We start from the raw sequence: 18402 nt of genomic DNA, 5'->3' as shown, positions 1-18402 counted from the left end.
TTCCAACCAGAGCAGAGACATAATGCATTCATGTTTCATGAAGTCTGTGTGATTGGTCACTTCATTAAGAGTTTTCTTGAGCATCAAATGTAGCCTGACCCCACATCCCCAAGTAGCTTTCCTCCTGATCCCAGCAGACACAGATGTGAATAATTCAGCATAGTGTCTCACTGCTGTGCTGAAATAATCCTTGGTGAGGGGAGGGGGGGCAGGGGGAAAAAAAAGCCTGCTGAGTAATGATGTTCTGATTGGCCAACCCTGTCTGCCATTACCCAGCTCATTACTTCCTCCCAACTGCCTCCCGTTTCTCATTTTGATACTGTGGCTTCATGCAGTTACACTCGTCTGGCCTCCAACACCCTTAAGGTTCGTCCAGAGTGCAATCGGGTCTTATAAAGTCATCAGGGTGCTGTTTTAATTCCACCAAGAGCTCCCACGGTCCTATTGATCTGTCTTCTTGCTTTCTCGGAGCCTGGCCAACAGCTGCAGCCCCACATGTTCTTTCTGTATCTCTTGTTAACGCTGACATCCACATATTCGCTGTATCAGAAACAAGATTTGGCTACAGTGTGAAAACTTGTCAAAGAAAAGCTGCTTTTGAGTTTAAGAAAAGGAAGCCTTAAATTAATACACCGATGTGCGTCGCTGATGTCTTTGTTTTTCAGCAGAAATGTAACAGTGTCTTCTTCAAATCACTAATTATGCAATATTTCACATGTAGAAAAAAAAAAAACACAACACAGATTATATGCAGTCATTAAGATTGGGGCGATACCCTGTCTTTGTTTATGCTCCAGAACAGAGACAATTACATCCGCTCCTGCAAGCTGTTGCCTGATGGCCGCACCCTAATAGTGGGTGGCGAGGCCAGCACACTGACCATCTGGGACCTGGCCTCACAGACGCCCCGCATAAAGGCTGAGCTCACTTCCTCTGCCCCAGCTTGCTACGCACTGGCTATCAGCCCTGACGCCAAGGTCTGCTTTTCCTGCTGCTCCGATGGAAACATCGCTGTGTGGGACCTCCATAACCAGACCCTGGTCAGGTCAGTGCTTTGGAGCAGGGGATTTGTTTTAAACAATGCTCACTGCATTAAACAAAACGGCCAACCGTCAACATAAGACACCTGCATGGAGAACTTTCTTTGTTCCTTGTCTAATTTTTGGCATCTTGTTGTTCCAGGCAGTTCCAGGGCCACACGGATGGAGCCAGCTGTATCGACATCTCCCACGACGGGACCAAACTGTGGACCGGAGGACTCGATAACACAGTCCGCTCCTGGGATTTGAGGGAAGGGCGACAGCTCCAGCAGCATGACTTTACCTCACAGGTAACAAAAAGCGGGGAAAAAAACTTTGCTGTTCATCCAGTTATGGTACTGAGTAACCTTTCTGACATGTCTTAGGAGTTCAGTTTAGAAGTAGCAGTTAAGGGTTGTTTTAATGACTCTGGTTAGGAGATTCTTGGCTGCTTTGATGTTGTTGCTGATCCTGCTCTGTGCTTGTTGCAGATCTTCTCATTGGGCTACTGTCCCACTGGGGAATGGCTGGCCGTGGGTATGGAGAGCAGCAACGTGGAGGTGCTCCACCACACCAAGCCTGACAAGTACCAGCTGCACCTGCACGAAAGCTGCGTTCTTTCACTCAAGTTCGCCTACTGTGGTAAGTACCAGAGGAAGAGCTGCGTTTATATATTACAGACCTGTGAGCAAGAAAGTTTCATTTCACTTTTATCTGGCAATTATAGTGTTTAATGTTTGAGTGGTGCCAGATTTTGGCATGAATTCTATACTCCCACACGAAGGACAGCACGACCAAATGAGGGATGTACATGAAGTTGTGTGTTACTCGAGCTGATGACAACAATGCTTCACTACGTGTAACAGAACCTGCAAGCAGGGCAAACAGACATGATGATAGTGAAATGTTATGATTGTGCTACAAACAAAAGCTAATCATGCAGTGACTATCCTTGTCTTGGCTTATAGTGGACATGTACTCTCTAACACAAGGACCTGTAGAGCAGCAAGTGTTGTCATAGCAGCAGAGAGGATGAGTAATACCAGTGAGCTGCGCTCTCCATCCTTTCTCTTAATGGCTTATCCAGTTCAGGGTCACGTTGGCATGGAGGCTGTCTCAGCTGTCATAGGTCCACTTTAGAAATGACCTAGCATGCATGACTTTGGACTTTGGACAGCACGCAAGCACCACAAAGAAAAGGCAACTGTTGGATTCAAACCGCGAACTTCCTTTCTTCAAGTGGACAGTTTTCACCACTGAACCATCATGGCACCCAAACAGAGCCAGTTCATTTATTTTTTTTAAAAAAAGGAACAGGCTTGTTTTTTGTACAAAAATATGTTAAGCTATTGTAATTTTTTTTTTTGTGTCTCCAATGAGAAGATGTGGTCTAGATTGATTCTGCATTCACAATGAGCAACCATTGATGATAACGGGGTTTTGGTACCAACAACCAGAATTTAAAAAAAAAAAGACAACGTGGGAATGCTTGCTTTAGCATGTATTGGCAATGTTAATAAAACATAACTAAAAAGTTAAACAAATGCATAAAATGTGAAATATTTAGAGACGCTTGGTGGTTATTCTGCTACTCTGTAGGTTTTTTGGGGTACTGGTGAGACAATTTGGACTCCTGACCTAACATCCCACTTACTGGCTGCCTGTTAAATGTGGTGAACATGGATTTTTCCAGATCTTTAACTTGTCTCGACAGCCACTTGGGCTCGAAACCACATCTTTACACACTGCCTGGCCAGGATTTTGCAGTCTCTGTGCAGCTGGTTACTACTTAAAGTCTCTGTACTATAAAAACAAACAGGACCACCATTTGTGTAAATCCAGAAATGACTGAATGTGATTAAAGTGCTGTTTGTTTGCTTTTCAGAATATTTTTGTGAACCCCTAATGAGTGGAGCTTATTTGTAAAAATTGACACTTATACAGCTCACATCACTGAGTCTGAATTTCAAGGGGTGAGGACTGTACGCGTGAACATGGGAGAAGTTACTTTACAAACAGGATCATTAGGGAAATTTGTTAATGCTTTTTAGCGAGGATCACTGTGCCTGTTAGGCAGACCAGCTGGTTTCCAGTTTGAGGCTGAGACAAATGAGGTTTTACTGCTGCACTTCTCCTAGAAACGTCCATATTCATTTAGTCTCCGAAGACCCCCCACAGCACCGTCTCATATCTCTGCCACCACAGAACTAGTTCATTCAAATGAAGCTCACTGCTTCAGAGCTTGCGCTGTCACTAATTAAATCATTAGCCAAATAGTCAATTGGGTAATTAATCAGAGGGTGATTTAAATAATTATCTAAGAGGAAGTGGTGTGAGTCTCCTTCATTATGGGCATTTTATGATTGCTGGTGTAGTGGCAATTTTTCCCCTTCAGGTTTTTATGGCCATTGATGATGTTATTACAGTCACGTGTTGGCTGTGTTCTGCACAGCTCTATTGAAGGACTGTGTTTGTGTCTCTCTCTCAGCACACACACATTGGATTGTACTCTAAACAGGTGTGTTCTGTGTTTGCAGGTAAATGGTTTGTGAGCACAGGGAAGGACAACCTGCTGAATGCATGGAGGACTCCTTATGGTGCCAGCATATTCCAGGTAACTGGATAACTACGAATACACAGCTCCAGTCGAAGGTTTGGACATAAAGGAGTGAGTGTGTCCAAACTTTTTAACTGGAGCTGCACAGTGTGTACAGTGCAAAGAGAGGCCGACGAGTCCTAGAATAATTTTGGCTGGAAAAATGGCTAAATTCAGATTGTTTTAATCTCACACTGCACTTGTATACAACTCATTAGTTTTGTTTCGTGACTTTAAAATGCAAGCCGAGGCTTTTCCTGCTCAGATTTCTGGTTTATATTTTGTCCTTGAGCTAATGTGACATCAGCAGATTCTACCTGAAGGACAGTTGGGCAGCTAATTCATGAGTAATCTGACTGAATTAAACAGCTGTGTATCCACATGTTGCTGAACAAATCACATAGTGGTTAAAATACTGAGTCCAAGACTGAGAACCTGAAAACCGACACAAAAGAAATGACGACTTGGAATATTCAGTGGTAATTCTGTTTTCTTTTCCTTCCACAGTCGAAGGAGTCGTCCTCCGTCCTGAGCTGCGACATCTCAGCAGATGACAAATACATCGTGACAGGATCCGGTGACAAGAAGGCCACCGTCTACGAGGTCATCTACTAGAGAGAAAGAGGCTCCCGCTCTGCTTCAGCACTTCTACTGAGATTAAAGTTTTCTCCCTGACCACCCGTCTGCAGGCTGCAGATTTCTCAAAGTGTACTCGTGGAAATCAGAGGCGCTGTCGGCCTGAGGATGCTTGTACTGGAAAGAAATGAACTTTTTTTTTCTTTTTTCGTCCTTTTGTCTTTGGGTTTATTTTTGGGTTGCACTTTTTTTGTCTTTTCCTTCCTCAAGAATATTTGGATGTAACCTGGTGAAGCAGCGCTTCATTGTGAGAAACTCCTTCCCCAGACATCTTGTGCAAAGTGTACATATTGGAATAAATAAGACATTTTATATATATTATAAAAATATATATATTTTCATGTCCTGGGTGTACTTGTGGTGATTTTTTTTCTCCCCCTCCCACTCTGTTTGATATTTGAGTGGGACATGAGAACTTTTTAACAGTTTTGCTCTTTGTTTTTCTTAAAGCACATTCTGCAGGCTGATCTTTTTTTGGAAATCAGAGGAGCACCAAACTTGTAGATTTTTAAAAAATGGCCTTTTTGTCACAGTGCTCTTACCGGACAAGAAATCACGGTTCCTGTGTGAGATGGAGCCTCGGCTGCTTTAGACTACTGTGGGATCGAACGGGGCACTATGATTCGTGAAAAGAGATGGATGTAAATTTCATTCATATATATATAGAGAAATTCTTTTTAAAGTGTACTAAGTGTACTGCTCTGTCTGTGCTATCTCTCCCCTGTTTGTTTTACCTTATTAGTTTAAGGGAGATGGGGTAACATTTAAGCTTAGCCTAACTCTTGGACCTCAGTTGGCAGCAGAAGCACAGCGACGGGCACAAACTGAATGACAATGTGCTTTTTGCTAACTTGACGTAATGTGGATGTTGAATTGCTCCATTGATTTCCTGGCTACAGACCAAACTCAAACAGTCCAATCTGTGCTATTGGAATCACTCTGCCCTTTGTATCTTATCAATATTCCTGGAACGTGTTTGTTTGGCCGTGACGGGGAGGCAGGCAGACGTTTGACCCGACTGACTGCGCTGATCGGTTCGTCTCTACAGACGTGCTCGATGCCTGTAGATGCTTGTTAATAATAAAAAGAAGAAGTAGGATGAGGAGGTGGTAATGGCACTTAAATATAAACAACAGAAAAAATCAAGGTGGTGTAAAATTCAAACTGTGCTCCTGGTTCTTGTCAGCATTTCCCACAAGAAAGTATGAATGGGGTGAAATGCACCAGTCCCTCTGAATAACACCAAAGTATGTAGCAAATGCTGTCGGCACTGAAAAGAAATGTACAGTTGTTAATAAAATCAATAAAACTGTTTTTCTAGACTGGCCCATTTCATATTGTTTGACCCAACGGTGTTCCATCAGGTGTTCCCGACAAGCACCCGTGCAGTGCGAAGGACTGCTCTGACACGCAAGCCAGCATCACGGGGATGGAACTTTAAAGGAATGCTTTGACATTTTGGGGAATTCTGTTTCCTGACAGCACTCTTACATAAATATGATGTTACAACCCGCAGACTGTTAGCTTAGCAAACTGAGTGTAAACAGGGAAACGGCGTAGCTCTGATCAAAGGTAACTCGCTACGCTTTGTTTGCTTTACCTGTACAAAAGGCCAAGTTTAAGAACAACTCGCGTGGATTGTGGTTTTCATGGAGGTCTGTGGGCTGAAGGTTACTTTTCTCACTGGGTCTTTGTGGAGTCTTACTAGTTTTTAAAGTTGTGTTCAGCCGAAAATGATCCTTCCAGAAAACACTAGCATGTTATTTTTACATTTAAGAAAAAAAAAAACATTTTAAACTGATTTCTAAAGTTTTAGATTTGGTAAAATAATAGTTGGCTACTTTTGGGATCTTTTTTTTTCTAGACCTTTTTTCCCTGTCAATATGTAGTGTCCACTCTGTATTTCTAACATAATGGAAAAGGACTACCGAGCCGTCAACATGATTATTATATTATTCTAGCATCTTTAAACTCAGGCATTAGAAAGTTAACTCGTGTCTAATAGTAATTCTAATGATACAGTCCAACCACAAGTTCAAATCATGGAAGTGAATAACGAGAATACTGCTTCCCTTTTTCATGTTCAAAAATCTACTTCTTAGGCATCAACCCTGACGTAAACAGATGAAAATCACAAAATATGTTAATGTTTCAAACCCAGTTTTCATTTGATTCAGCTGAAACTGCTGTTACTGCCCTCTTTTTTTTAACATTCAGACTAAGGTGGTTAGAAGTATAAATAAAAATAATAATAAAGGGGCATATTGACTTACTGAATGCAAATGATATAGCAGCTAGCAACATAATCTAAAGTATAACAAAAAATGTTATTTAATCTGATTACTACAAAATCCAAACTTGAAAAGATTACATGTTATGCTATATGTTTCTTCTTTGAACACTCTGTCATTGCAAACAAAATGCTTTTTTGATATTCAGCACTGAAATAAATGAGACAAACCTTCTGCACAGCGCAAGCTCATGCCACCTACAGAAATACTGACACAGTTCTGCAGTGGTTGGATGTATTGGTGTGGGGCTGGAGGAGGACGCTGCACCAGCGGATGATTTTGTGGAGTGCTCTGGAAAGAATCATTTATGTTTGAATGTAAATGAGATGTAAGAGGACGGCTACATGGTCAGGATGTTGATGTGGCGGAGAAGCACAAGTCTAGGGGCACCAGCATCAACAACAGGCTGAACTGGAAGCCCAGCAAAGAGGCTGTATACTAGAAGGGGAAGAGCATTTCATACTTCCTAAGGATGCTGAAACCGTTCAACGTGCATCAAAATGATGGAGGGTGCTTTGCTGCGGTCTGCTGGGAGGGCAGCATGGGAGCTGGTGACACCCAACAAATGGGATAAACTGATCGGGAAGGCTGGCTCTGTGATTGGCTGCACACTGGATACTTTTGAAGCAGTGATGGAGAGGAGGTCACTAAACAAGCGGATAATCCTCTGCACCGCTTACTGGACAGGCAGCAGAGCACCTTCTCTAACACGGTGATGGAGCTGTGCAGCCATGACGACAGATACAGGACAGCTTTCATATCACATCAGTTATCTGTTTTTTTGGGGGTTTTTTTAAGATTCAGTTGCCATCTGAAGTTCTGCAATGCTTTGCTGATTTTAAAATATACCACTTGTTATATATTAGTATGATTTTTTACTTTAAGGGGAAAGGATAAAGAAACACCTCAATTTTTCCTTTGCTGTCAGGAAAAACTGTTGACGTTGCTCATTAATCATCGGGTAATAGAAACAGCTCGGTTGTTCTTCTTCCGCATTGTGCAAAGAAAAAATCAGAAGTACATATGTAACTTTTTATAGAGACGTGCAGTGATTACTGCAGGTGTAATTTTTGCTCACAGAAACAGTTCAGTGTCGGTTGTTCCTTTGAATATGATTGTCGACGCACACTTTCACATTGATGTGAAACGGTGGAGTGCGGTGGAGCGAGGACTTGTGAACTGAAGCAAAGGGCGTGGGAGAGACAGAGACGGTTGTTGTGACTTAATGGCTTTGTTTCCAGACAGGATGGTTTGTGGTTTCGGGCCTGCTGACAGGAGTAATGGTGGGAGGGATGAGACATGGAGCTTTGGATCAGTGTGGCTCGCCAAACCACACACATGCACAGACATGCACGTACACGCACAGCTAGAGAGTGACTACTCGGTGGCTTCACATGAATCACACAGCCAGCAGAGACACATTCAGTCACACTCGCATTTCACACACTCCCACACACACACACACCTAAGAAAAAGACAAGCTACTCTGGGAATTTGTGGCTTTGTGCTGATATCTGAGATGATTGTTGGGCAGCATTTCTGGATAAAATGTCTCACAAATGAATATCACGCAAACACCAACAGCTATATGACTGTCAAACAGCAACTTTTCTCTTTTTTTTCATTACGCATTTTTGTCAAGTACAGGCCACAGGAGATGATTCATGATACATACTATTAATGTCAGCGTCTGAATCCTGTTGTACTGACTCACTGCCATGAACACTTGCCATGTCTTTTCTTTTTCTCCTCTCTTTCTTCCTCTCCCACTCTCTTGTTCTGCTCCCACCACAGGTGGCGAGTACATTCATTTTCACTTTTGTGGGGGTGCTGGCTGTAAGGCTGTGATTTCTGACTGTGCATGTGAGAGAGGGGGGAGACGGGGTGCTTAGGGATGCAATATGGGGTGATTTTAGCTGTGCGTGTGGGCTGAAGGCGCTGTGCATATGGCTGAGCTCATGCATACATGGACATATTTTGTACAGATACTTCCACATCAATTACCAGCTCAAGGACCTGAAGCTAACCTCGCGTAACCTTCTGCATAATATGAAAAGTGACTGTCTTTGGCAGTATTTTGCGCAATCTGTAAATGTTACATTAATTGCTGGGTGTAACACACACATGCTGGGAGGTAGTTGGTTAGGACTGTGGACTGTCATGACTGTAGCTGGCAACATCATTTGCATTCAGCATCTCTTTTGTGGTTTGGTTGTGGCAACTGGAGGGTTTTCCTGCAGTTGAGGGTGTAGCGGTAATTTTGCCACAAATGGCTGCAATTAGTGAAAATCTATTGCTCCACTGTGAGTGATGTTCAGTGAAAGCCTGACTCTAGGTTTATCATCAAGCTAGTGGAGTTTATTATCATGAAAGGTAAACATATTTCCTGTTAGTTTTTCACAATAAAAGGATCCCGCTTGTTCACCAATGGAAATATGAAGCTCAGTTAGGCTGAAGTGACTGATAAAACCCCTCACAATTAAACAACTGCTCACACACTCTCAAACATTTAATTTTCATATCTAGAAAGAGCTCTGACTCCTACACATACGTATAAATGTCCAAAAAGCAGATAATTTAAGGCAAGTGAAATTCCCCCTAAAAATGAAACAAACAAAAGACAAAACAAATTAAAAAAAATTGTGATAGACAACTTAAAGGTCAAGATAAGTATTTACAGAGCTGATTTAAATGTGTGCACATCACCTATTTTAAGCATATGTACAGCCACATATCATCAGCATAGAATGACTAGCGGGAAGAGAATGGGGCCTAGAATGCAGCCTTGGGGTACACCACAGAGAACTGAAATTGACTGACAACTAAAATCAGTTTGTTGCAATTGAGAAATTAACCACACTACTACGCAATTAAAAAGTAAAGGAACAGCTTTAATTAAGACGATGTGATTACTGTCTATATTTAATACTAAAGGATTTCTTGCTCTTATATTGACACAGAAAAGCAGTGCAACAAGCTGTTAGAGTATAAGATCCTCCATGTCCAAAGCATGGATGGGCAATTTATTTTCCCAAGGGGTCACATGACAAACTGGGACTGTTGAGGAGGGCAGCATAAGCTCTTTGGCATGGCGCTCCACAACAGTCCCAGTTTGCCATGTGACCCCTTAAGAAAATTAACTCCCGAGCCTTGATCTAAAGTTTCAGATTTGTTGTTACTGATTTGATTTTTGATGAGAGTGAGTTTGCAGAAGGATGCTCACTAACCCTCCTTCCTGCCCACGAACTTCGATTAGCGGCCTGTTCTGCACCAAATGTAAAGAGAGGCGCACTGAATCAAATAGAAATAAATTCTCATGATCGGGGTCTAGTATCCACATAATGTATCCACACACAGGTCCAGTCAACCTTCACTTAGATGTTTTTTTAACCTCAACATCCATCCTAGTGTGATTTCATTAGCTGTTTTATTTCAGAGACGTATGAGAAATGAGAACAGCCTGGATATCATTTCATATTTCTGTTTTTCTTTACATTTTGTTGTCGGCATAAATTTCGATATCTTACCTAAAAAAATCCATTAAAGACTTTTTCTCTCAATTCACAAAAAAATACTTCCCTTCAATCTGTGCTAAAAGCTGACTGTGCGCCAGTAAAGGCTTCTAACCACTCTGAAAGGCTCTGCCTGATGCAAGGTGTTTTGTTCTCTTGACAGTCGAGAGCTTTTCCTGTGAAGGAGAACTGATGCAGGTTGCTCTGCCTCTCTCCTCCCCATTTCTCTCCTCGGTCCATTTCAGCGGGAGGCAAAGGTTTTACTCCTCTTTACCTGACAGCCTTCTGATTTCATCTCTCTTTTATAGCACCGTGAGATGAAATGGAGAGCAAAATGATGAGCCCTTTTCTCTCCTTTCCATCTCTCCTTCCTCATCGAGACAGCCTTTTATGTTTTCATCTTCCACTTCCACCACCTCCTTTTCCCCCATCCTATCTCTTCAGCAGTTACATGCCTGCACGGCTCTCTTTTCTCTATCTTCACGTCTGCTCTCCTGCGATGGCAGCTCCTATGAGCACATCGATTGGGCTGAACCAAGTAGCCTGAAGAAAAACTCGGCGTATGAGACAACAGATAAAAACAAGAGGCTCTCTCTTTTCTCTTTCACTCACTGGGATAACCAAGTGCTGGCAGAGAGCAGAGTGAGATTAAAGGGAGGTTGTGTAGAGGCAGAGAGCGCTGGTGCTTCAGCTCTCAGAGGTCATTTGGGTCCCTTTGAAAGCATTCAGACCTCGCTCCATCTTCTGACCTGTCCTTAAGATGAGAAGCTTTCATCAGTCTCTGCAGGACACAAGAGCCCACTCAGGATCAGCGCCTCAAATTAGAGGAGGGCTTTGTGTGTGTGCGTGCATTGAGTTTTCATATTGTTATGTATAATTCAATGCTTTTACTGTTATAGAAGCCTTTCCCTTGATCTTTGATCACAGAGACTAGCGAGAGCAGTACTCAAACTGGATTTTCCAAATTTTTTTTTGCCCGGGAGGGACTGGAGGAGGCTTTGAAAGCTTTTCAGGCAAATAGAAAACAAAACAGTTGAAGAGGCCGTCCTGCAGCAAGCTAACAGCAGCCAGACTTTATACACGGGCAGGCAACCCCCCTGTCCCCCAAAAACATGTCACAACATAATGAAATTCAACAGATCTTTGCAACGATGCTCGTGTTCAGTTTTCTGTTTCCTTGTCACACCAACCTTCTGCTTCTTTAATACTTCCATGAATCTTCTCTCTGGTCTCCTGTTACCAGTCAGCCCCTGCCGTCACCTCCACACTCCTACATGTACTTCTGTCTTACTGCCTTTAAACGTGCCTTTTCCCTCTCCTCCTCCTCTGTCTTCGCCCAATAGTAGCTGATTGGGGTCTGATCTCGGAAGCATAACAGGGTTGGGCCTGGTTTAATACTTGCATGGGAGGCCGCCTGTGAATACCAGGTACTGTAAACTTGGCTTATGATCAACCTCACCAACCCGAGCACACCCACTATTGTCTGATTTTGGAAGTTAAGCAGGGTCGGGCCTGTTAGTACTCGGATATGAAACTGCCTGGGGATAGCAGGTATATATGCCTGTAGCTCAGGAGGTAGACCAGGTCATCTACTAATTGGAAGGTTAGTGGTTTGATCCCTGGGTACACGTTGAAGCACTTTGAGTGCTCAATTAGAACAGAAAAGAACTAGTCCATTTAATACACTTTCCACTGGACAACAGGGTGGTGGCTGTTGTTAACCCGGGCCTCAACCTATCTGGTATGAATGTGTCATTCTTGATGAATCCAAGGCTGCTTTTTTATATTCATTTAACAGATTCTGGTCTATTTTTGTCATGTTCATTGAAACGGCACTTCATCTTTCTTTCCCCTTCAGTGGAAAAAGTGAGACGCACCAGCATCCACAAATTAACATGCGGCACATTTAGTCACTTTTGGTAATTATTTCAGAAACAATATTTCTTCAACAATGATTCAACAGGAGGTTCAACAGAAGGCTTCATAAAGCACACAAAGCAAAACTTGACTTTTAACTCAAACATGAGTAACCCTCCACACTCCACCCTCTCATTTACGAGGAGGTGAAAAAACAAAGATGAAGGGCATGTTCTGTTCTTTGTTTATTTGCTTGACTTCTGAACCAGAGAGGATGCTGGTTAATTTATTTGGCCAATGGGTTTCCATAACTTTGAGAAAACTTTTCTTCTTTCTTCTCTGATTTTCAGACATGCACAGAGTACATGTAATAAATAAATCCATCCATCCATCCGTCCGTCCATCCATCCATCCCCGCTTATTAAACTTGAGCACACTGAGTTTAGTTTAGTTCTTAGTTTTATGTGGTTTCTGTTACATGTTCTGCTGTGACCACTTAGCCCTTTGGATACAACGCTGACTTTAATGTTACTGATAGTTAATCACATTTTGTGTGATAGTTAATTAGTCATTAACTTTGGGTTTCTGTCATCTGTCCCTGTCTGCCGGACACCATTTTTCTTAATAACGGCAGCTCAGACCGTTGTTTTGGGGGGTGTTGATTAGTTCTTGCACACCAATCTCTATTAATATGAGTGAAGAACGAGAAAAAAATAATGTGTGCTTGCACGGGTATGAGAGAGATGGAGAGATGCATTTCATAATGTATGACTGACACCCAAAAGCAAGAAATAATGACTCGATAGCTCAATATCTTTCAGCTGAGGCTACAGACTCACTGCTTTTTCAAAACCTCTCAGTTTACATCTGACCTACAGTGCAAAAAATAAGAAATCCACCGTGAATCCTTTCACCCTTTTTATATGCTGAATATTATGCTTAAAAACTAAGGCACGTGCCTTTAAAATCAACAACAACAACATAAAAACCAGGCTATACTTCAGATATGAGAGGACCATCACTCGTCTGCTGTAATAAACTGATTTAACATATTGAAAACTTCACTACACTGCATTAAAATGTCCATTAAACTTTTTATCCATACTATTTCCAGGACCTTTTTCCAGGATGGGAAAACAACCTGGCTTCAACCAGATCGGAGCTCAAACCAGCGTCTCAGCTGACACGCAACTGTGACAGATCGTTAAGTAATGAGGTCTGAAGTACAAGGTTTGTGGTTTGTCGTGCATTTTGTGACCTACGGTAAGAAAAAAGCAGCTCACAGACCCACGGAGGACTCAGTTTTTCATTTCATAAGGCCTGTAAAAGGGAAACGCTGAAGCACTCCTCATAGCAATCGCTTTAACTGCCAAGGTGAATGCGGGGGTTAACAAGCTCAGCAAAGCAAATAATTGGTACAAATAAGTCATTAGCACAGTGGAAGGGCTCAGATAAAATGTGAAGGAGCACTAATTGAACATGATTATAAACTTCTTTCCTTCCTCCTCCATCAATTGAAGCTGTAATAAGGAGGTCCTCAGAGATAATTAGGATCACAGGGCAAAAGTGCCACTTAAGAGAAACTCAGAGGGAGACTCCTCATTACCGTAAAAAAAAAAAAAAATACAACAAGAACACTTTACTACAAATAACTGTCAGGTTCACATTATCACGAGCAATATTTTTCATATTAACACTTGATCAAATTACTCGGTGTTTTGTGAAAGGGCTGCAGAGAAATCCATTTGCAAACAACCTGCAAAATTGCAGCTCTGTATCGCTTTTGTGTTTGTCGTTCAGCCTCAGCACTGAAAGCACAGGCTGCTCTTTACCTACAGCACTGGTTCATGATGCACACCGGTGAATATTAATTCAGTAGTTATTACAGCAGCAGGAGGAGACCAAAACAGGAGCTCACACTGATCGGGAACCTGAAACACAACATCCGTCGCATAAACATGTTTCTTTACGTCCACAGCAGCAACTAAACATTATATCTGCCAATTTTCTCCCTGTTGATTGGACTAGAAAATATCAACATTAATGGGGTGCAAGCTGTAAATATTTGGCATGCTTGCTGGAAAAAAATGACTGAAATCAGCCATTTATTAAAACAGCACCCAATTAATTTTCTGCCAGTCGGCTAATTATCGTTTCAGCTCTAGTTTACACAAGAAACAGCTTTACCTGTGTGTGTATATAACTCTTATTTCTGTCAACCATACGTATTTAAAGAAAACACCAAATTTTAATGTAGCTAATATATTACATTTAATAAACTGGATTAGCTGAGACAACTTAATTTGCCTGCAGTAGAGTTCACAGTCCCAGCCAGAGCTCAGCTCAACAAAACTCTTCTCTATGCCACTCACAAGATCAACATTGTAGTCTTTCATAGTCACTACGTATATGTCTAAATATACAGTCATGTGGAAAAAAAAGCTTTCACATGACTCTCTGCAGTCCTTTGAACAACTTCCATAGAAATTAAGGGGGTAAGTAGCAGCCGAGTGCTGCTAATCAGACCCCGTTAATTAGCTCATTATAAGCAAGTTTGAGCACCTCAATAAAATCACAAGTTTTGGCAGCTTTCTGCCATTTAGGTGTGTGTTTAGGTGTGGACATTCCTTCATATTCACTCCAAGGTCAGACCACATAATGTTCAGAGAAACTGCAAAAAACATCTCAGACTCTACAGGCCTCAGTTCGCATGTTTGGCTTTTGAAAATACAATTAGAAAAAGGTTAAACAAGTATGGGTTACTAGGAGAAAGCGTCTTCTCTATAAAAAGAACATGGGAGCATGGCTTAGGTTTGCAGTTGCATGTGAACAAACTACAAGACTTCTGGAACAATGTCCTCTGGGCAGTTGAGGCCAATGTCTGATCATAATGCATGGCGCCTGCACAGTTCACACAAGCATTTCAAGCACGGTGGTGGATGGGTAATGATTTGGGGTCGTTTTGCAGTCACAAGACCTGGATACCCTGGAGTCATTGAGTCGACCATGAACTCCTCTGTGTAACAAAGTATTCTCGAGTCAAATGTCAGGCCACGTGTCAAATGATGAAGTGTGGCCCGAAACTAGGTTATGTAACAGGACAATGATCCTGAGCAAAACAACTTTTCTATGACAAGTGGAAAAAGATAAGAATCGAGATGTTCCAGTGACCCAGTTAAAGTGTAGATCTCAGACTGATTGAAATGCTGTGGAGGGACCTTAAGAGAACTATGCATAAACAAATGCCCACAAACCTCAATGGACTAAAACAATGTTGTAAAGAAAAGTGTGACGCTGATGTGAAACACTGATAAAATCACGCAGGAAAGAATTAGCGCAAGTTACTGCTGCTGAAGGTGGCTCTACAAGCTACAATCATGTTTTTCACAGGACTTCACAGTTCTGTCAACCACACACACATAACTGTACGCACTTGGCAAACTAAAAGATGACACATTGATTACTGGAAACTGACTGCATATGTCTAAATCAGGGACGCCCTACTCATTTTACATCGAGGGCTGGATGCTGAAAAACAGGAACTTTTCTGTCATTTATTGTTTATTGTCATTTATTTATTGTTTGTATATTAATTAATTAATTGGTGTAGTATGAATGACCATGCTGGAGAGTCTTTATGAGCAGGTATAGCTGTAAAACCCATGAAAACACAGATAAAAGTCCAAAAATTGTGGCCCTGGGGCCTTATGTTTGACACATCTGGTCTAAATCTTCACTGCCAGCTGTTATTGTAAATAGTTAAAATTATTTTAATCATATTAATCCAAAACTAGATGAGTTGGTTCATTAAGCATAATGAGAAATGAGCTGCTGAAGTCTCTTTGAGAGGGAACACGTCTGATGAACTGATGGATTTTTGTGATCAGTAACAACTTATTTATACAAAACAAAAAGATCACATTTTAACAGATGCACACAAAAGAACAAAAGGTTGATCTCTCCTCGACAGTGAGCCGGCCCTTAAAGTATCCTCCAACATAAATGAAGGTAAAAGCTTATGATGAGGGAGGAGTCAGACACAGGTGTTACAGTGTGTGTTCATGTCGCTTGAAGATGACGACGGCGACCTTGATTTCGTGTGAAACAGACCGCATTTGTCCCTCTAATGGACTTCTTCTTCGTGGCAACAGCAACTGTGTGATCCAACAGATAGGGAGCTGCCCCACTGCCTCCATGTATACACCTCGACCCTCCATAATCACTACAATTAATCACTACAGCGGTGTGTCTGTGTGTGTGAGAGAGTGAATGAGCTGCGACTGAGCACAGTGGCCGTCTGTCCTCGGTGTTTACTTGGCCTGTGTGACCACTGATATATCAGAAAAGCTCGACCTTAACGCACAACTGACAAACACACTCACTCATTGCATTCCAAGTAAATAAAGTGAACGCGGTGCGAACACACACAAGCTTCCTCAGTCCGCCCTGCACCTGCACTCGTCGTTTCTCCAAACAGCAGTAGCTGTTGCATGCCGTGTCAGCCTCTCATTAAACCCAGTAAGCTTTGTGTATTTACTGGAAGGTGGTAAATATATCTGCCTTTGTAGTAGTTATACATGGTATCATTCTGGTGTAACCGGTTAGAAAACTTAAAAAGGACATTTTTGAAAGAAAATGACAAAAAGTGCAGGAGCATCTTTAAAACTATGCTTTGATCTTTGATTTATATGGAGTTTGCGTGTGTTCTTCAGGTGAATGGGATTTATTTACCGCCTTTCACTGCACTGGACTGGAGTTTAAAAATAAAGTGAGTTAGTTGTCATAAAATTTATGTGAAAAAAACATAATTAATTTTAAGTACTGAAGTAACTGCTAGAAGAGAACAAGGGAAACGAAGGCTGAAGGGAAGGTTACAAGAGGTTAGAAGAGAAGCGAATTGAGGCCGGAAGGCTGACGGGGAGGGGAGGGGGCTTTGTGCTGAATGAACAGGTCATTTGTTTGGGTGGGTCACAGTGGTTAAAGAGCCAGAGGAAAGTGAGGTGCCAAGTTAATGTGACAGGCAAATGACTGGGAGCCTGTTCCTGGGATTTCTATGGGCTTTATGCAAAGTGAGAGGCGAAAGGGGAAACTACCCATTCAGTGTGGCTGTCAGTGGGGCGGCAGAGCGGAGGGAGGGAGGCTGCGACCGACATCAATCCAAAGCAGCGGACGCAGGACCACACTGAATGCATTGCTACTTTGAAAACTCGGTTTAATCTGTGAGATTAATCACATAATCAGCCAACTCTGGTGCTGATAACCAAGCCTGGCAAGGTTGGATGCTGTTGCGTTGAATGCTTATCTTCCAGCGAGTGTTAAAACCACCACGATTCCTGAGAAAATTCAAAAAACCTTATGAGTGGACAGCTACACGATCCACAGTTTGCGTTTAACCTACCTTACTTACTCAGGCAAATCTTTAGCTTAATAGAGGTGATGAGATTTGTATAGATTGTATAAATGCATCCCTCTCTTGGTGTTGTTCTTGCCACATCATAATCATGTTTGTCCAAGACCAACATCGTAACTGGCCAATCACGTATTTGTGATGTCAAAGCTTTGCAATGTGGTGAAAAAAATCCTTTTGTTTACATAAATTTCTCTTCTCGAACAAATGGTAAGCATTTCAAGTGTTTTCCTTACTGATTTATGCAATATAATGAATATATTATCAAGCTAGATTTGCTGTTAGCAAATTTATTCATGTTAGTTTGCTTTCGATCATTTTTAATAGCAATAGCCAACGTCTTGGCTAACGCTAGCTGAAGGCTCAGACAACGTGACTGGTCTGTTACAATGTCGATCCTGAGCCAACACTGTTATGATGATGCAGGAACAACAGCAAAACGGAGACATTAGACCTCGTTTGAAAAGCGAGGGATGATGCTCAGGCGCCTGGATTTGGAAGCAGGGCTTTATTGACCACGTCCAGCATGTTTAACATATAACTGAATTTGTAGTCATCAAAGAGAAAAATCTTTATCTCTATGGTGACATGATGATGAGATTGCAGGAGAAAATATGAGCCAGTTTTACTCCGGTTGTGGGCCGAAAAGCTTACAGCTAGCGCCTCAGCAATGGAGCCAGCTGTTTAGGTAACAAGTGCACCTGTTATATCTCTTCAACCATTTTCAGAAATGAAGGAAATGCTGCTGCGACTTAAAAGCAAAAGAATTCACAGAGATTCTTGGAGAAATCTGGGCATTTCTAAGCGTTCAAGTAAGCACTAAAACACGCTATTAGCTGTGCTCGTGAAAGAAACTGCCACATGCTAACATGCAAACTGGCAATTTCAGGAACAGCAGAAACACAAGCACATCCACTCTCTGCCATGTTTCTGAGCCTGAGTTTATCCCTGTCACACACACACACACTCACAGACACAGCATATTCCCTCTCCCTCTCTCGACCTGTCTCACACACCATTACCCCTGTGAGGCGAGGAGACAACCTAGCCGCGGGGTGGAGGGAGAGGAGGGGCAGGATCATGG

At 42.1% G+C, this 18402-nt stretch overlaps 1 protein-coding gene across 10 annotated transcripts in view; it reads left to right on the top strand.

The window, feature by feature from the left end:
- tle3b (TLE family member 3, transcriptional corepressor b) overlaps positions 1 to 5558 on the top strand; it is a 28800-nt gene extending 23242 nt beyond the window's left edge. For all 10 annotated transcript variants that reach the window (XM_063472381.1, XM_063472354.1, XM_063472372.1 and 7 more), the window contains 5 exons: positions 798 to 1045; positions 1183 to 1330; positions 1511 to 1661; positions 3557 to 3633; positions 4123 to 5558. In XM_063472381.1, coding sequence (XP_063328451.1) covers positions 798 to 1045; positions 1183 to 1330; positions 1511 to 1661; positions 3557 to 3633; positions 4123 to 4230 — 732 coding nt within the window. In that variant the 3' untranslated portion in view covers positions 4231 to 5558. The remainder of the gene's footprint in view (positions 1 to 797; positions 1046 to 1182; positions 1331 to 1510; positions 1662 to 3556; positions 3634 to 4122) is intronic.
- The last annotated feature ends 12844 nt before the right edge of the window (positions 5559 to 18402 follow it).

This window comes from Pelmatolapia mariae, linkage group LG1 (assembly GCF_036321145.2).
Source record: "Pelmatolapia mariae isolate MD_Pm_ZW linkage group LG1, Pm_UMD_F_2, whole genome shotgun sequence".
NCBI classification, from domain to species: domain Eukaryota; kingdom Metazoa; phylum Chordata; class Actinopteri; order Cichliformes; family Cichlidae; genus Pelmatolapia; species Pelmatolapia mariae.
This window is presented reverse-complemented; position numbering and strand designations above follow the sequence as displayed.